General features: G+C 41.9%; 1 protein-coding gene across 4 annotated transcripts; it reads right to left on the reverse strand.

The window, feature by feature from the left end:
- Positions 1 to 439: 439 nt before the first annotated feature.
- Positions 440 to 19,823, reverse strand: Argk1 (Arginine kinase 1). 4 transcript variants are annotated; one of them, XM_071784806.1, is made up of 5 exons: positions 19,686 to 19,806; positions 4,187 to 4,501; positions 2,874 to 3,234; positions 2,356 to 2,730; positions 440 to 2,032 (listed from the first exon to the last, which is right to left on the reverse strand). In XM_071784806.1, the coding sequence occupies exons 2-5, from the start codon at positions 4,321 to 4,323 to the stop codon at positions 1,685 to 1,687; spliced, it is 1,221 nt and encodes a 406-aa protein (XP_071640907.1). In that variant the 5' UTR covers positions 4,324 to 4,501; positions 19,686 to 19,806; the 3' UTR covers positions 440 to 1,684. The 4 variants fall into 4 exon arrangements, with proteins under 4 accessions (XP_071640907.1, XP_071640902.1, XP_071640912.1 ...); XM_071784801.1 differs by lacking the exon at positions 19,686 to 19,806 and adding an exon at positions 16,061 to 16,149; XM_071784811.1 differs by lacking the exon at positions 4,187 to 4,501 and having other exon boundaries at positions 19,686 to 19,823.
- Positions 19,824 to 20,646: the final 823 nt, after the last annotated feature.

Raw genomic sequence — 20,646 nt, forward strand, 5'->3', positions numbered from 1 at the left:
ATTAAAGTTTACGTTTATTATGTCTATTTTTTAAATGTTTTTTTTTGCGACCACCCTCTATCGTTAATTTTTTTTTAAATTAATAATAGATATACTATTAACATAACACGGTGATATGGTAACAGGATAACAAAGTCACGATCTTGAAAAAAATAATCTTTTCATAATGAAATATATGAGTTTTAAAAAACTATAATCAATCCATCCTACTTCTCAATACTATAGATTCATAAATTAAAGATATATTTCACTGTGTAATTTGGTTAATGTAAAATTATTTACCTATTATAACGATAAAAAGTATAAAAAAATAAATGTAAATTAACGACACAATCAGTTCGAAAGATTAACCGAGCGATATAAACGCTCTCAAGATTTCACTCGAGTATCAGGATTTAAATAGCCGAAATTGGGATAATAAAACACGCAACGAAATACATAATGTGTATGTCTTTTTATTTTTGTGTTTCATTACTTGTATTCTCACCGTACATCTTGTCGAATCTGCTGGTAGTACACTGTCTCTATAATATGCCGCAACGCTTGCTCGCGTGTTTTGTAGTGCGTGTTTAATATCCGTCGCGCAGATGTTCTTTTCCCGGCCTCTCACGTGGTAAAAAAGAGAATGAAAAAACATGAATGTCGCGCTCTCCACCATCCGCAGACTAGAGGACCGCGACGCGCTGAGAACAGCACTTCGCCGCGACCCTTGATGTTCCGTGACGATCTCAAGAACACGAACAATTTAAAAACCGTCGTCGAACGAATATCTCTTAAAGCAGCGACGTCTTTCCTCTCTTTTCCCTTATTATCTTGCTTAATAACGACAATTACGACGAATTGCAAAGGACTAGTACTAGAGCACTACTAAGTTTGTGAACGCGCGTAACTATGTATCATCGATAACAAATGCGTTTGCGACAAAAAAAAAAAGGAAGAAATAAAAACGAGATAATTGCGAGTGCGTTGCCTCGAAAATATTTCCCAATCATTCGAAATTACATACTAATAAAAAAAAAAGGAACAAGTGAAATAAACTAAAATACTGTTGAATACAATGTGCGGAGTGCGATGTAAGCTGCTCTCTATAAAGGCTTCTTTTTATCGCGTAATGTTTTGTCCCTTCGTTAATTTACGATTTCGTTTTCAATTAAATTTATGACAAAAATAAGATAAGTAATAGTCATACGATATAAAGAGATTAATATAAATTAATAATAGAAAGTAAGTTAAATAAAAGTTTGACGATCAAGACATACGATTTACCCTTTTCCAGGATTTTTTACCCTGTCTTTAATGGGATACAAATTTATTATAATCACTGTTATCTTTTGTAATCACTAGTTTCTCTTAAGAAAAAAAAAATAGTTATAAAAAGAGGCGCGAATACGAGAACAGCTTACATCGTACACTGGACAGCACAAATTATGATATATATATATATATATTATATATATATAAAGACGAGTAACGCGAAAATGACTGAAAAGCTCGATGCCGGCGTTAGATCGTCGTTTAAACGATTCTCTAAATCATGTTCTTGCGATTTACTCTCAGATTAAAATCCTCACGCCGTAGACACAGTTTTCAGCGTGACGTCACGTAATACAGTGGCGTCCGACGAGGCTACGATGGAGAGTAAACGAATACGAGGTGTGTCGAAGGGGGAGGAGAGGGGATGGGTTTAGAGGCTGGCTTCGATTTTGATGAGCTCGGCGATTCCGTCATTCATCTCCTTCACAGCCTGACCTTCGGTCAGACCGAGACGGCGCTTATTGGAGATGTCGTAGATGCCACCCTCAGCCTCGGTGTGCTCGCCGCGGGTGCCACGCACCTGTAGATTGTACTTGGCTGCGACTTCCTCGAGCTTGGCCTTGTTCGCCGCAAGTTTCGGCACTTTGATATGCACCGAGGCACGCACCGTCGTACCCAGATTCGTCGGGCAGAACGTCAGGAAGCCGAAACGATCGTTGTGCGAGAACGGCAATCGCTTCTCGATCTCGTTCACCGCCGTCACCAAGCGCCGATATACCTGGAGAACATAAACAAATTAATATTTTGATGTCAGAATAACATCACATTATATTACTAAATTAAATTCGATGATAAAGTTAGAAAATACTGTTTAACAGAAATAGTCACATCAATATGCCACACACTTAGCATATAAAATTTTCAGACAAAATTCCTAGAATATTACAAGAGAATTATGTTAGTGAAAGTTCTTTTAAATAATTCTGCTTATTAAATGGACATGTATTTAAAAATTATATGAGTGTAACTTTTGAAGTATTCATTCATACATAGTTAGAAAAAATTATCTGTTAAAAAAAATTATGGTTTCTAAATAATTACCTGTCCAAGATCACCACCCATTTGCATAGAGATGATACGAAGATGATCCTCCTCGTTGCACCAGACCAGGAAGGTCTTGTCGTCGTTATGGAAGATGCCACGTCCAGTGGGCCAGAAACGGCAGGCGTTCGCTGCCTGAAGGAAACGGTCGCCCTCCTTGAAGAGGAAGTGATCGTCGATCAGCTTCTGCTGCACTTCCTTGCTCATGCCGGTAAGTGGGTAGAAAGTACCCTTCAATTCACCAGTGAGGCCCGACAACGTGCTGGACACCTTCTCTTCCATCTCTTTGTATTGCGCCTCCGTCAGACACGGGTTAAACGGATATCCTTCCAAGGAGCGGCCACATCGCACGCGAGTCGACACGATGTATTCACCCTGTATCAGGAGAAAAAAAAAATCAATCTTATCATCTAATTACATAATTATTACAAAATTGAATAATTACTATTCCAAAATTAAACATACCAATGTTTTTTTTTACATAAAATTTTATATAAACAAAGTTTCTAAGAACTTACGGTGGGGTCGAGATTGCCAAAGTAGTCGACATCACCGAAGTCCTTAGGCGGATGTTTATCGGACTTCTTGAAGCCACCGTGGTAGTCGTCGATGATGGGATCGAAAATCTCGGCGAAGACGGTGTACGCCTCGGCGTCGGGCGCATAGATACCAACGCCGGAATCATGGTTCTCTAAACCGGATTGAATGACGTCCAAGAGAGTGGAGCCGAACGAGGTCTTTCTGGTCTTGAGCTGATCAAAGACCTCCTTGGTCAGGTATTTCTTCAGCAGTGATTTACTGTCGGACTCTGCCAGCTTCGCATAGCCGGCCTCCAGCTTGTCTAGAACCGCTGCGTCCACCATGTTGTTACTCTTTTTACTGCAACAAAATGTTGAAGGATCACGTCAAAGATACGAAAACTTTTAATCGTAACAGTAATGGAATGATTGAAAGAAAAAAAAAAGTTTTTTTTTTGTAACTCAATTGAAGGACCCAATCCAATCTACTTGAGGTAGTCTGTCTAATTTTACTTCCTCAAGAATTTCATAAAAATAATTAGTACTTGATTTTCTCAACTTAATTTTAAGACCAATATCAGGATTAATTCCCTTAATCTTAAAAATTAAACCTTCAATTGATATTATCTCGCCTTTCGTTCGTTGTGGTCTCTTTAGTGTGCAGAACATCGAGAGGATACGAATTAAGAATGGATGCTGCAAATACGTAGAGTCAGTTGCATTTGTATACAATGTTTAATTGCGAGTGCAAAGTATTTCAACATCTGTCGCGTTTCACTCTGAATACCTGCTGTTAATCCCGGCAATTCTGACCTGAATCATCCTGCCGATTCTTTTCAGCAACATTGCTCTTACACATACGTCTTCTACAATTCCCTGTATACTTGATATATCTATCTATACACTTCACAATTCCTTCAGTGCAGTACGTGTGCCTCGTTGTTGATGCGTAGTGCACTTGTACCACTAGGATGCACTGTAAGTTGAAATTTCACGAAGAGGGACTCGGTGGAATAGTTGTGCAATTCCGTCTTTCTTTTAAAGGAGTTAATCCATATTCAATTTTCTTAGTTTAAAAAAATTGAATTCTTGTCAATCACAAGCACAATACGTTGACCATTTTTTTTTAAGTGAGAAAGAATAAAGGACGATCCGTTCATAAGTGAATTTCCTTTCCCAAAAGGAAATTCATTTATACCGCCGAGAGAAATGGACAAATTTACAACTCTCGGTCCATCGAATCCGTGCGAGAGGAATCGAATTGCAGTCCGCGAAGTGCATCCCAGGGTCGAAGACCGAATGAGCATACGTACACGTCTTCGTCGTCATCGTCGTCATCGTCGTTGCCGACGTTGTCAACGTTCTCGGTTCTTTGCTGAGCGGTTTGTTGGACGGTTTGTTGGTCGTCCGCCGACTCGCATATACCCAGCGACGAGCATACACCGCCCATCGCTCGTCGTAACACGTATTATGCGCCGATCGTCGATTCGAGAATGAGAAGAGACGAGAACACGTCTAGCTCATGCGAGATCCTCTACGTAATAGGTATACATGCGGGGCGAGCATTGATGGGTTGCGTTAAACCATCGCGCAAAAATCCAAAGACGTCATAAACCCGAGAGACCAGCCTGGCAAGTTTGTTAGATTTACAATTAAGGAAAAAAAAACCAGCGGGAGTTCAGAAAGTTGCTGATATCGCCATGTCTCGACTGTTTGGAGCCTTATCGAAGCTTTCGTATGTGAAATTCATGTAAACGTTGGACGCATTAAATTCCCAAAATCCCCTTTAAACTCCTCTCGTACATACATAAAATTTCCATGAATACATTAATAATAATGGCACACCCAGAGTACGTTATTACAGATAATAATTTAAAGTTTAATCTCGCTTTAATAGATTATAGCACAAATTGCAATTAAAATGCACCTAAAACCGAGTGATACTCTGATAACAAAAATGAGGAGAAATGAGAGACGGGACGACAAGGGAGGGGGGGGGGAACAGATGAGAAAGAGAGACGGTCTTTCTCATTCCGCTGAAGACCTTCTTACGGATACGTACTCGTCACCCGACGTGGTATCCTTCGAAGTACATCCGCCCATGTCGCTGGGACGACGAGGAGACTACGGCGACAAAGACGACGCTCCGGACGAGCGAGAGAGACGAAGATGGGCGGAAAGAGAAAAGGAAAGGGGGGAAAAAGATCGTGCGAGAAAATCGAAGGGGATCTCGCCGATGCCCCGAAATCGCCCTTGAAACGCACGCGAGATCGAGTCCCTTTCACGTATCCTTGTCCTGGAGCTTGCACACGCGACGACCGGGCGGACCGGCGTTAGGTAAGTGCGCGCTTCCGGTACACGGCGAGGAAGAGAGAAACAGAGAGAAACGCGGGTGTGGACAGAGAATCGTCGTCGTGACGACTCCTCCTCGCGGGGCGATTCCGTCCGTCCTCTCCCGTTGCTACTTTCGGTCGTGCTGCGCCTCCCCCAGCGGCCGACGAGAGACCGACGGTCCTGATGATGAATCCTGACCAAGTTATCCTCGGCCCGGGCGACAAGGACTCGTGGTGGCTCGCGGTAGGTCGTGGTGGGTCAAAGGTCGCGACCGAGAGACCTTTCTCTCGTATTTACTGCCCGTGCGTTTCCTCCTCCTCCTCCTCCTCCTCTCTCTCTCTCTCTCTCTCTCTCTCTCTCTCTCTTCTGCTGCCCTTCCGGCTGCCGCCGCCGCCGCTGCTGCCCTTCTGGCTGCTGCTTCTGCCGCCGCTGCTGCCCTTCCGGCTCCCGCGTGTCACTCTTCTCCGAGCAGGGATCTACTGATGCACGAGATGATGGTGCTCGCGTTAGCTCTCGCGTTAATTCACGTCACGTCACGGCGCTCGCCCGCGACACGTTCGCGCACCGACACGCCGGGCTACTTCCCCGGGACCGAGCGAGATTTTCCACGATGGCTTTAGAGAGGGGATGATTCTTTTAACCGTTCCCAGTTGTGTATCTTGGAAACCGAAATCTAGCGGGTTTGTAAAATGAAATTTACAATTTACATTCTTGTAAGAAAACGCACTCTTTTTATCGACCAATTAGCATTAAGCAAAAGACATTCTCCAGATTAATCAACCAAATTTTTGAAAAAGTACCGTTTTAAAGTATTACCGGAAGAGGTTGAGAGAATCAGAGGAAACCGTTCAAGTTATTTCTGTAAAAGTTGATGGCTTAAGTTTAAGCGCAACAAATACGATAAAGACAACCGCGAACAATTAGCTAACGATAAAAAGAATCATCGGTCACAGAATTAATATGCGAGAGGGAATCAGGGAAACTCTCGGCTCGCGGTTACTATAAAAAAAAAAGGGTCAGCCACAGTCTCCGGCTCGTAATTCCGTCCAATTCCGTCGTGCAGGCCTCGTCCCGCTATAATTCGAAGATGGTATAATACGCGTAATTACACACTTTGAACGTGACGAGAGGCACTCCGCCGAGAGCCGGTCGTCGCGTCGAGTCGCACGCACTCTAATAGTCTAACAGGTCCACACTAATGTCGCCCCCGACGAGGCTTCTTCCAAGAGGGTGGGAAAATTTACCACAAATTTACGATGTTTGCGCGAAAAAAAATCTCATCGAGCATCCACTCCACTAATCTCACTTCAATTCCGCAAAAACGACGAAACGCAAAATCTATCGGACAAGCAGGAAACGTCACGAGGAAAATCGGCCGCCGAGAGTGAGGAGTCCCCCTCGTCTCGTTCACGGCGTGTCGAACATTGAAGGGTAGGGGGCGGGTGGGAGAGGGGGGGGGCAAATGCCGGGTGTCGAAAACACGACGCAACGTGATGAAACCGAAAAACGGAAGAGCACCACCACCTCTTCGGAGATTCTCTTCGGCGAGGATCAGTCACACGTTTCCCGCGGCTGTGCTTTTTTCCTTCTCCTCTCTCCCTTTCTCTCTCATCCGATTTTCGGCCGGGCGCACCACCCTTCAACTTGTTTCGCGACGCGAATATAAAATATACATATAAATATATATTTTTTATATATACGTGTAAATACGTGTGCGGACGTGCGTGTGTCGATCAGTGGTGTCGGTGTGCGTGTGCGAGAAACTAACTGGCTAATTTGTGCGGAGATATATATATATATTTTTTTTGTATATATGTGTATATATATATATATCAAACTTTCCTTGAACAGTGAACGAGAATTTTGGTTAGGTGTATGGTGTGATGTGAACACTACAGTCTCTACGCTATCACTAAGCAGAAGGTGGCATTCTGCGTGCCGCGGTCTCTCTCTCTCTCTCTCTTTTTCCCTCGCTCTATCCCTCGCGCTCTCTCTCTCTCTCTCGCCTCAGGTCGTCATCTCCGTCTCTCGTGCGGCCGGCACGAGCGTACCCTCTCGCTCGCTCGTTCCCGAGCTCCCTACTCTCTTCAGGGTGGGGCACGCCGCCGTTCGTCCAGCGGCACGGAGAATACCCGGTCGATAGCACGCACCTACACCCACACACCCCGGCGCGGCGTGGCCCCCCAGCCGCCGCCGCGAGCGGGGAAACTCACGTACACACGCACGCACGTACGTATGTACGCACGTGCGTGAATGCGCGCGCGCGTGTGTTCGCGATCACGAATTTTCGGACCCCGAAAATTTCCCCCCCCCCCCCCCGACTCTTCCTCCCGACCCGCCCCTTTCGCGCTCGGCCGTCCGTCGAGGTATTACCCGAATATGAACGGTAACAATTATAATATCGAGAAATATATTACGTTGCAAAATCGGGATTTAATACGGTTGATGCTGTGTTAGAGGTCCTCGGATAACGCCGACATTTAATATCGAATTGCGCCCTAATGAGCGCTGGAACGATCGCGTGTACGTATATAGGGAGGGTTTAATTTATCAGTTAGATTTTATTCATGATTTCGCGATGGCTGAAACATTACTGGCCGCGTCGCGACGGAGAGCTTGGAGGGAGGGAGATATTGATAATCTCTAGAGCCGATATATCTTTTTTCGCTCTTATCAAGACTCAAGTGTCAAGGAATCGTCACCGGCTAACGCCTAACGTAATGAAACTCTGAGACATTTCGTGTTAATATATATTTAAATTGGCAATCACGGACACAATCATTTGGCAACGACGAATATAGGTACCTGACGACGAAACGAAACATTATTATTGTTAAGTAGAGTGGAAATAATAAAAGACACTTGCGAAACCGCGCGTTTTCGCCGAGGAGATAAAGCTGCCAGGTGAAATCTGCGGTACCTCTCCGGCCCCCGCCGCAAATCTCGCCGCCAAATTGGAGCGGCGAAATGTCAGCGGCGGCCGGTATTTCGGCGATAGGTACGCGGCATCGTGCAAAGTCGAGCGCGACGGCGGGCGAAGTCGCGGGAGTATATTAGCACGCGGCTGCTGCTGCTGCTGCTGCAATCGTACCTCGTGAAATCGATAGCATCACTTGAGCGGATGCTCGATGTTTATGGGTAACTCGAGAGCCTCCGGCGGTGTCAACAGGAGTCTTGGAAGGACATACGTAAAACCGAATTTCGCGACGACACCAACATGACACACAATCCACGTCACAATATTGTCCCTTCTCCTACTATTGTTGATACACTTGCGAGTATCTCTGTTTTCTCTATTCCGAATTTCGGATACGCGTCTTCGAATCCGAGATTTTTCGAATATGCAGGATCCGATAATAAGATCTAACAACTTTTTCGCGGTAAAGAACCAAGATTTAAAGAATAAGCAGAACGTAAGAACAATTTTTTAATATCAAAAGGCTCAAATAATTAGAAATCAACATATAAAAGGAGCTTAAAGCCACAACAGGTGTTCGTGTCGTAAACTTTAATTACAATGATACTTTAACATACGTTTCAGTCTGTCACCATCTTCAGTGTAATAAGGATTTTAAATCTTAATTTTACTGCCATATATTATTTTTGAATTAAAGAAACCTTGAAACTTCGTTTTAAACACCTTTTGCTTAAGATAGTCTCTCATTCACAACAAATTCCAAAATAACATCAAAACATACGTTTCAGTCTGTCACCATCTTCAGTGTAATAAGGATTTTAAATCTTAATTTTACTGCCATATATTATTTTTGAATTAAAGAAACCTTGAAACTTCGTTTTAAACACCTTTTGCTTAAGATAGTCTCTCATTCACAACAAATTCCAAAATTACATCAAAATAAAAAATTACTAAATAGATTAATAATAAATCTTTGTAAAAAATCGCAAAGAATTATTAGATGTTAGATGCAATGTGCTCATTTAATTTTTGAACTTAACTCATAAATAGTGAATATTGAAAAATTATTTCTACATTTTATTTATTACTTCAGACCTCCTTAATGCCCGTATCAGACTACAGATTGGGATTGAGATTGAATTGAAATTGAACCAATCAGAAGAAAGAAAACTAATCTTGAATTTATGAGCTTTGTCCTTATTGGTCAAATTTCAATTCAATATCAATCTCAATCCGTAGTCTGATACGGTCTTAACAAGTTCGAAAAAATCAGATCCAATTGCCGGATCCTGCACAATGCGCGATTCATCCGGATATCCGGACGATTCGGGGCCTCAAGTCCCAACGCGACCGCGCGGCACTGGCGAACGGTGCGTGGTGGGTGGCAAAATTGTCGATTACAGACCGGATGGACGGCGATGGAGGTGTGACAGACCGTAAGATGTCATTTCGTTCAATTAGCTGTGCATACGCCGTTGCATCGTGGCTTTCGTGCTCCTCCGGGACACGAAATGACTTTTGCCACGTACCACACACGTTTTCGCGTTACCTATCACTACCTACGACGTGTTCAATGTGTTCAGCAGGAATTACTCTGATCATCGGTCATTAAAAAAACCCAATCCGACGTCCGAGCCCTAACTTTCACTTGTCTGACAGAAATGAATAAGATAAAAATCGAGCGCAGTCACAAACGTGAAAAAGGCCAATATGATGATGAAACTTTGAGTCAAAACGTGATGTTTTCTATTTGAACACGTTTCAACTCAAAGTTTTATCAGATGGGCTCTTGCCAGTCTACTCTGTCAATTTTTAAAATTAAATCTGGATTTTTTTGTCTTCTAGTCTATTACAAATAATTTTAATGTTTTATATATAATACATATTTTCTCAATTTATTATTTAAACATCATCACTTCGTCATTTATTATTTTCTCAGTTATCAGATTTATACTTATTATGCGTCTAAGTAATACATTTACTGCTAAGAATGCGGTGTAAAATAATGGGCTAATCCTCCGTCTACCCGTATGCAGAAATGTGTTATTCTGCGAAATTATCATCGTTATTGTAGCCGGAAGCGAGAGACGGTGTTTCAAAAGACTCGTTACTACGCCTCGCGACCACCACTTCACAGCCCGCCTCTTCAGCCTCGCAGAGGACGTTCAAAAGACTCGTAGGGATTATGAAAGGGCGGCCAAAGTGTCGTCGGCAAGAAGAAAGCGCGATCGCGATATAAATTTAATGCCACATGCAAACTTTGACAAAATGGGCACGCGAGAACCATTTGCAGAAAGACCTCAATCAGAATTCATTATGGTTTCACGCTAAATGTCTGGCACGATTATATTAATGTAATTAATGTTAAATTACTATTTATACTAATTTAAAACATACTTTTCAACATAAATAATAGTTCTAACATAAGTACCTCGCAATTAACCGCAAATGCTACAATTAAAAAATGTCACACGGTATTCTTTGCCCTTATCTTGTTGCTTAGAGAGAAAATGATATATAACTTTATCGAGGACCGCGTGCGATCGCGATCTCGAGTTGTAGGATCCTGGATCGCGTTTCGCGAGATAAAATTATCGCGACACTGAGTAATTCGATGGCCGGAGCGATAACGATTTGTTGATGCATTTTTGACGATCACGATCAAAGATAATGACGACGAAACCTTCGTTGAGACACGATGCAGCCTCGCTTTAATCGCATTTTTCGTTTATAACCGTACATCTTACGTAATGATTTATTTCGTTTCGCAAAAGCGAAGATTCAATATTTAAACTTGGCAAAATAATAATGACGTCTCGCGGCAGTTAAACATTACTTCGTTGCAACGTTTTCGTTTTATCGCCTTTAATTGCCTTTCATAAGCAAGTGGGTAAAAATTTCGTTGCGATAAAGACGCTCACAATCAGCGGAATATTCTTCGCCATTTTAAAATTACCTTAAATATTAATATCTTCAAATAAAAATAATATTAATATAACATTTTCTAATTATAAATAAAATATTAATAAAATATATAATGAATCGATATTCTCTTAAGTATTAACTTTCGCCGTAAAAAAATAAGTGACCACAAATTTCAAATAATTCGTTTCTAAATTCTTCGGCAATCTTGAGTAATTCTTTGATATCGTTTCCGTTCACCTTGCGCGTGCAGGTATGCATGATAATGCATATCATTATTTCAGACAAATAACACAAGTAATGTAATCGATACCAGAGATTATTTTCCGATTGCAATAATTAAAATCGATAAAATTAGCAACGATGACGTTGCGCTAAATGCTAGCAAGCAGCTACTTAAAATTAATCGCGTATCTCTATTTGTACGAAATGCAAATCTCGCGAGAGACCGAGAGACTGACTGATGTTTGCGACACGATGTTTGCGCAGAGTATTAAGAGGATACAACTGTCACGATGACGATTCGTAATATCGATCGTGCACGCTCTCGCTGCAACGCGTTCCGCTTGGTGCAAAAATATAACGGTAAAAGGGCTCGAATGTGCATTAACCCGTTACTAAAGTAAAAATATGTAGCATGACTACCAAAATGGGGTTTATTAAATTCCAACTAATCTAAGAGATTCATTCGTAATAACGTGAAATTCTTAGGATGTTTTAAAATTGGTTTTCTTGGGCCAAAATTATACCAATAAAAAATTAGTGTTTTAAAATAAAAAAATTTTACTGAAAACGCAGAAAAACTGTGAAACTAATAATATGTTTATAGTACTTGGAGCTTGTCATACCCTGCTCTATATAGACCTAATGGCAGATTAATCATTTTTGATCACGTTAGCGCAAAATCAACATTTTGTTCAAAAAAGGATTTCTGATAGTAGTACTTAAAAATAATATCCACGAATTTTTCTAGCAATTTATCATTCTCTACGTTATACTTTATTTAAAATAGATTTCTGATAGTAGTACTTAAAAATAATGTCCACGAGTTTGTCTAGCAATTTATCATTCTCTACAAATTCCTTCTTTATTAATAAGTTATTCGCTTTTTGCAGATAATATTTCTGTGACAATTTCTCTCTCCTTAAAAGATCATATTTCTGTCGCGTTTAGTATCTTTCAATATTGTCTGTTAATGTAAGATTATATTCTCTCTCTCTCTCTCTCTATAATCAATATTTCTCAGGGAAATAGGACTCTTAGGTACTGTCATGAATAGTGCCATATATTTACGACGTGAAGTGCCGACGACGTGTCCAGCTCTCGCCGGATGCGAGCGTTTCAGGTCAGTTCCGCTTAATTCCGCGAAGAAATAAAGCTGAATTATTGCGGATTCCGAGCGAGAGCACACGTTCGTTCGCACTTCCGTGATAACCGTGAGGCCTGCCTTCGCGATGACGCATAGAACACTATGGAATTATGTCGGCCGAACGTACATGCACGAATTAACGCGCCATTTGCGCGCCACTTGGATCTGCTTTGCATAATCCTCCCCGCTTAAGCCTAGCGTTCATTCGAGAGTAATTTCAGGAAGCAAAGAGAATATAAAAGAACAAAAACAAACGGGAGCAATTCTCTGCAATACTTTGTACCAATTTCCGGCGATATGTTTATTAATATGAATTCGAGATTGGCTCTCATTAGTACTCCTCCCGAATAAACGCCAATTAGTTAAATGGAACTTGGCTCTAGATTCTTTTTGATTTCCTTGGAATTCGCGGACATGGGCGTATAAGGGATTTCGTAAAGCCGGAAATAAACTGATAATTCAATCAGAAATAAGCTTCAAACGAATGAACTCGTTACTAACGAGAAATGTCTCGCAAAAAATAAACCTACGCTTCGTTCGTGAAAAAATCAAAAAGCTCTATCTCGCTCGCGGCTTGTTTTTATTTTTAGTCCCACCTCCGCGATATTACACACGTTATGCAATCGCACTTGCGAGCCATCGAGACTCGGTGAAGTGAGAGAAGACAAATCGGTACTTCAACAGAAAAACATCAGGAGATACGCTTCCCGCTGCTGCTCGCGCGAACGCGAGCGAAAAATTAATTGCACGATCAATACGAAGCATAAAGGATCAACTCTAAAGTTTCCTTCAAAATATCCGTGACCTCGCATGCAACTCTTTACATCGAATTCAGGGTCGAACGTTTCCTCGACCCTCGCAAAAATACGCAGTTCGGAATCTTCAAGTCTGCGACGCGAACGTAATTCGAATCGGATTATATTTTGTTAAATTCAGGCGTCCCCTTCAAGATTGTAAAAGGGAGTGATTTTAGAAGCGTGTGCGAGTCGATATAATTTTTAGTGAGCTTCAAAGATAGATGATGAATCAGTAGAACGCTTCGGGTAAAATTCAAAATTATTAATGGATTAATAATTTGATTTTCTTCGAGTGAAAATTTCGATTTCGCAAGAATTGATTCCGCCGACTGCGAAACTTGCGACGTAATAAGCTCGCCCTTCGGGCAGGAAGGACACCTCTCTCTCCCGGGGAAGCTCTCATGGATCCAGCGAGAGATGCATTTATTGATCCATGCACCCGCGCAAGCGGCTCTCTGCAGCATCGCGCTATCTGTCGACGACTTGTCGCAACGCGAGAGGGATTCGACAACTCGACCGATAAGCACCCTATTAATCGCACATGGGTGTTCTCAACCCTTTAACCCTTTGTTGCACAAATTTTTCTATTGAACATATCGCACTGAATTTTAGTATGTGGGGGTTTTTGGGGTTGCCAATTGCAAATCTGAAATCAAAATTTAATAAATCAAAATGGTGGGGGTTCAACATGAAAAAAAAATAATAACAAAATAAATGAAATTTCTTCGAAAAAACTGCGAGGAAAAAGGTCATTAAAAAAAATACACAGAGGAAACGCGATTCTGGCGATACGAGATAGATTGCAGAGCATTGTGGACAAATGCAGGAACAAACAAAGCATTCTCACGATTTTTGCGAGAGATATGAGATAGATTAGATTATTGTAGAAAATTATCTTCGAATCATGATGTTTTACATGAAAAGTAAGATCTTATATTCTTCTAGCGTGTTACTAGAAAAATACTGTCTTTAGTTACATTTTTTGAAATGTAACATTCTTAAATTTTTCATCGAGTCTTCCGATACTTTAAAATTTTAGTTTCTGCCACGGCAAGCTCGTTAAATATATTTTTACGATTCAACGTTAATGACGGCGGGAGATGGTGAGGAAGAAGACAGTTGGCAATCGCGCGGCGCGACCGTTATGCAATATTGAAACCTGGCACTCTAAATCCGGCGTGTACACGCAAAGCTGCAAATTGAGATCGTAAACAACACAGGCTTCTGCTTGGCCACGGACAAAACCAATTTATTTCTGAACAGACGCGCCTCCTCCCGCTACAGATCCGTTACACTTGAATGAAGTGCAATTCTATTTCGCGAACATTGTGACATTGTGTAAAATAAAAAGGAGCGAGAAAGCGCGAATATCTCGCGAGCAATCGTGCCTCGAGAGACGTAAAAATTTATCTCGATAATACTAAAACAATTTTATCTCCGTGAAATTTCATAGAAACTGAATTCATCTCGATTAAAAATCCAATTTTATCCGCATAAGCGTAATTCGTTTTTTTTTTCCAAGTTCAAATCACTGCATTAGACTGTTGAATGGATTTCGAGTTCTACCCTAGATTCTATTGCAACGATAAGGTCAAGGCCACACCGTAAAACTAGAAACGAAATGAATCGTTATGAATTATTCGAAGACTTTATAGCCTCCGACAATCTCGCTCAATCACCAATATTACACAACACGCGTGCCATCCATCAAGCTTTCGTCGATAATACCGAATACAGGAATAAAACGTTGATAACGTAACAAAATGATTAAATTTACCGATCGGCTGCTCTAATCAACAATCGCAATTTCGATATTAATCCGCCAACATAAAGCAGAATGTAATCCACTTTTTTATTCTTTCTCGTTACGTCATAAAACATCTGACGAGTATCCCGTTTAATCCGCTGGATGCAAAAACAAAATACTAAGGCCGGTATTCATAGTTGGTTCTTATTTTAAGATCGTCTTAAGTAATGTCTTAAGATGCTAATACGGCTCTGTGATTGGTTAATGGCATCTTAAGATCGTACTTAAGACGGACTTAAATATAGATTCGACTATGAATACCGGCCTTAGAATTCTAATTCTGAATTTCAAAAAGCGAATTATAATTGCAGATCCGACATGTTGATATTTTGATGTATCTGTGTCGTCTCGCCGCGCAGCTAATAATAATAGACGCGGTGATAACATTTATCACGCCTAATTTTACGGGCCAAGATAATATCGTCGATCCTCGAATAACCCCCGTCGACAGGTGTTTGCCCTTATGGTATCTTATCGCGCACGTTACGTCAGCGGGAAAATATTAAAGCACTCGTACGGTTACGCCGCGAGAAATTATAAATAAACGCCTTAACGTGATAATACCTGTAGGTGTTGTATTTTTTTTACTTGTGTTATAAATAAGCACCACTATGTTCAAGATATTATAAAACTTGGATTTAATAAACAATTCAAACGTATCTCTGCAACCATTAAATAATCTACACTTAATATCTGTTTAATAAAAAAAATCTGCAAGAGAATATAAAAATTATGAGAGACATCTTTGCATTTATTCCGTTGCAAAAAATATATCCCGAAAAACAAATTTGTTATCGCAACTCGTTAACTTCCGGAATTACGGATCGATCGATAAATGAAACGTTTGACGTGGGCGATATCACGTGTCGATATCTGCGATTATGACTCACAATAGTAAACTGATTATACCGGGTGTGCCAACGGGTTAATTTAAATCGCTAAATAAATCCAGGGAGAAAAAAATGTTCGAGCGAGAGAAATAACTCCGCCGTTAAATTCTTCCAGGTTTGCGTCATGGATTTACGACTGACGTGTACTCACGAAACAGATTTTTTTTCACGCTTCTCTCGCCGAGCACTCTCCGTAGGCACGTCAGCGTGTCAGGTACAAGAGTCAGTAATGCGCGAGTAGGAGGCGAGCCGCATCTGGCCTTAAAGAATCGAGAAACCACGTCACTCGATAATGCGCTTGCCTGCAACTCGACTTAACACGTGGCATATGCGAGAGGTAAAACTTGATGCAATTCCCTTTTGCGACAGCACCGACAGGATACAACATTTGCGTTACACAATTAATACAAATATTAAAATAAAACAAATAATGTTCCAACTTCAATATCTTTAAATTAAATCTTCGTGTCATTTGTAACAATATAGCAACCTCGAGACCTTCTGTCTACATACTTACAAATAAAATTATAAATATACAAATTATTGCGAATTTTTAAAGAGTATAATGTTGAATCCGTTCAAAATCCTGATATTTTGAATAAAGAAAATTTTCAGCGTTATTTACCAACGCTAAAGGGAGTAAGATTACTTCGTTAATTTTTTATACCCTTACTTTCAAGTATCAGTAACAATGCGTTGTATTGTTAAATCGAACATGTTCACAATAGAGTCTCATATATCGCACGACTACGTGTAAATCTCATCTAGAATTACTCGAAGGAACGCGACCGATCGATGAGTAAAATCGAGCTGCGACTGGTCATTTCTGAACGGCCGCGAAGCGTACGTCAAGCCTATACACTCGAAAGCCGTCTATCTTTAACTACTACGATTACATATGTGCTTAACGGTAGCTGTGTCGCGAGAAGAGTTTCTAATATTTCATTTTAGCATATAAAATTTTACCATAATTATTAATTTGTAATTAATAGCTTAATTATATACTCGCGATTAATCTACATAATTTTACTGCAAAAAGAATTAAACGCTCCTGTATAGTTTAACCTCTCCGGTTGATTAAAAATCTCCCGTATGAAACGGTTTGAGATTCATCAGCCACGCGCATCTCTGAACTTACGTAACTGCCCCCGCGCCAGGATCTATACATGGGCGGCTCGATCTGTCAATGCACTCTCGACCGGAAATTCGTAGAAACGCGCCTAACAATTTGCATGTTCGATCAGCGTGCCGAGCGATCGAACAACGGGACGGCGAAATTCGATATTGATCATCGGCCGGAAGTGGGAGGCGTCGCCGATCGAGAAGATATATCCCCCGAGAGAGGAGCGGAGAGATAAAAACCCTAATTACTCAATATTAATTTAATCACTTGTGATTATACCGGAATTATACCAAAATACCAAATCAATTATTTCATCTAGCGCGTCGGGAGGAAAAACATCACGTATCGTGAACTTCCGGCCGAGAGCTGTCGCGGATGTAATAACAACGAAGTATGACGTGTACAATATCCGTGCATTTTTGTAACTTTACATATTTTAACGTCAATGTACTCTTTCGTTAGCGACCGATGCAGCTTATAAGTATCGCGACTTCATTTATTTTCGTCGTAAAACGATTGACGCAACACGTCTCGCATAGCTCATTTAACGACTGCGTTAGCGACTTGCCGTCGTATAAATGTTTGCGCGTCGCTAATTCATAATATTAGCCACGACGATGGGTCGGCGAGCCGTCGAGTTAACTCGCCAGCGCAGCGTTGTAGAACGCTCGTCGCCTTCGTATAAACTCGCAGACGCGTGTGACAAACATCCTGCAGCACCAAATCGAGAAATTCACGCGCGCCGGGTATATATACACGCGAGGAATAATAATTGATGTAATGAAAACTAAAGTTACAGTTCGAATATGACGAAAGGCTAAAATAGACACACAATATAAATATAAAGGCCCATATTCTGAACGCACTTTTATCGATAAATAAGCGTATTTATTTCTGAGATGCTATAGTACATGTAACATGAACTATAGTGTCTCGGGAATAAATGCGAAAATAAATTTATCGATAAAAGTGCGTTCAGAATACGGGCCCGAGTCACAAACGATGCGTATAATTAAAAAATGAAATTTCTCGCGAAAGACACGTTAAATAAAACGCTAAATTAGACACACGATACAAATATAAAGCCACAATTAAACGGTGCGTTTAATTGAAAAATAAAAATATACTCGCGAAAGACACGTTCGCGTGTGAGGATCGAAATATCGGCGCTACGGAAAATTAGCGGAATTGCCGCACGCGAAATTGCGATTTTCAATTTCCTGAGCCCGCGGGGCTTTCATAATCCCGGACTGTTGTCGCGATTCCAAGCGTGACGATCGCGAGTGATGCAAACTTGTCTCGTGTCTTGAGTCACGTCATTTTATTTCTTTGAATTCCGTTCGCCGGCGAACGACGCCCCACAAGTCCAGTCATCGCGCGACGACACGAAAGGAGTCGCGTATAAAATTATACACGCTATCGTTATCACCGATCAGCCGAGGATACAACAGCATCGCGATCATCCCGGCCGAGGTGGATCGGGCGTTTCCTGATTCAATTCGGTTACGCAACTCGCCGGATTTCGCGATTTGCCTTTGGAAGCGAATTACGTGGAACAATTGGGTCTCATTGTTAAGGTCTCGCCGTGGAGTGGCCTTGGGACTAACGTTGCGTCTATGAATTTCCTAGTTTTATTTCAGTCCTTTTTTTTTGTTCACGAATAGACGAGGGCAGCCGAGAGATCTCATATCGAGAAAACGTGAATGTATCGAGGATAGGTTTGCAAAATCCTTGTTTCTTCGCTTTCCTTTCGTGCCAGATTCTTAAATGTAAAGAAAAAAAAAGAGAGAAAGGGAATTTCCTCGATCGATATGCATATCAAGGAGAGAATATATACACCTAAGCAGCGATTTTCGAGCTATGCGGCCGACGTTGCGCCTTATCGATTGTCAACTTATCCCATTACATAAACGCCTTTATTCCCAAATTTCATCTCGGAGACACGAGCAGTCACTTCGATAAGCGGCAACTTCAAGCGGCATCGATCCCGGGCGTGACAAAAGGAATCTCACGGATCTTGAGGATCTCGAGAGTTTCGAGACCCGAGTAAACGCGTTCGGTTTCGCGTTAAGTACAAACAAGAGAAACCGATACAGTCCTGCCATTCTGGGCGAGTTCAATCTTCGATGCCACAGGAATGCGACGGAAAGAAAAAAAGGTATGACGATCGTCGCGCTTCTCGAGCGATCATCGCGTATCAGATATCGCTCGGATGGTATCTGATTTCGACCCGCGCTATCGGGCGATCCTAACCTCGGCAACCGAAAGGGACGCATCGCGATTTGGCGGGGAGAACGCCCGCCGAGCGGAGCGCAGCGCCGGCGAGACCGGTATTCACGCGAGGCAAAGACGTCGATTTTCTCGCCGTGCCGGGACCTTATCCCCAGGCTGAATCGCGCGACGCGAGAAGTCATAAAATAACAGAAAGCGAAAGTCGGGCCCTCGGTCCCTACGGCGGGAGACCGGCCGGCGACGCGACGGAAGCACCGCCGCCGGCGGGTTAACCAGTTCTCCGTAGGTAGGTAGACGGACCGGATTTACGGGATCACGATCGCGGAAGAGTCCCTTCTGAAGAAGTTTTACCACGGATCGGCGTGAACGTAACGGCGGCCGTGCGGAACGCAGCAGTTCTCGGAAATCTCTCGTGACTCACCTGGCGATGTAAGAGCGACGGCGAGAAGCGACGACGACGAGAGATCGGAAGGCGATCGGGTGGCGCACCTTGAATCCCACGGGCGGCGACACGTACGTGGCGCGGGTCGGAAACGAAGTGGCGCGGCCGGCGGCGCGCGGAATCCGCGACGCCGCCGCCGCCGGCCGCGAGTGCCTCTCCTCCCGGCTCGGCCAATCGCCGCGCCGCACGCGGCCCCCACCCGCGCGCTCTCTCGTCGCCGTCCAATTCCGCCGTTCCGCTATTTCCGCGAAGAAAAAGTTTTCGGTTGCTACCTGGGACCTGGGACAGGGGGACTTCTTCCGGGACAGCATCCGTCGTGAATTCAATTCGCCGGAGAGCGTGGCGGCTGGCGGCGCGCGTTCGTGGCTCGCGAGAACAAATGGAATCTCCGATGAATCGGTTTCTCCCCCTTTTCGTTCGATCTTCTTATTTACCTTGATCTCTTTTTTTTGCTGTGTACAGTTTTTGCGCTCAAAATAGATCTATCGCAGAGATTTCGTACATTTTTTTTTATTACTAGGGAATCTACAAAAACCGAGATATTGAAATGAATAAAAATTATAAACATAAAAATATAAATTTATATAATAATATTTATATTTATATATAAATATAATTTATAATATATTTATAAAGATATATCTAAATTATTAAAAATTTTAACTCACAATTTCACTGACACAACCTAAGATTTTGCAAAATCACTAGTAAAAATTGTGTAATTTTTATTCATTCCACATTATCTTGGTTTTTTGTGGATTCTCTAGGGACTTTGCAAAAAAAATGAATGACACGAAATTCCTGCAACAGATCTACGTGATGATTGAACAGAGAGAAAGAAAGAGGAGAGATGAAAATCGAAAGAAAGCACAAAGGCCGGTATTCATAGTCGAATCTTATATTTAAGACCGTCTTAGTACAGTCTTAAGGTGTTATGAAC

Source organism: Temnothorax longispinosus, chromosome 1, assembly GCF_030848805.1.
Source record: "Temnothorax longispinosus isolate EJ_2023e chromosome 1, Tlon_JGU_v1, whole genome shotgun sequence".
NCBI classification, from domain to species: domain Eukaryota; kingdom Metazoa; phylum Arthropoda; class Insecta; order Hymenoptera; family Formicidae; genus Temnothorax; species Temnothorax longispinosus.

Excerpts from the sequence above, each read along its gene's own strand:
- Argk1 (XM_071784806.1), bottom strand. The coding sequence starts at position 4,323 with ATGGGCGGTGTATGCTCGTCGCTGGGTATATGCGAGTCGGCGGACGAC. Across the intron at positions 2,731-2,873 it reads TTGGCAATCTCGACCCCACC|GGTGAATACATCGTGTCGAC; the intron begins GTAAGTTCTTAG and ends CTCCTGATACAG. Across the intron at positions 2,033-2,355 it reads TGGGTGGTGATCTTGGACAG|GTATATCGGCGCTTGGTGAC; the intron begins GTAATTATTTAG and ends TATGTTCTCCAG.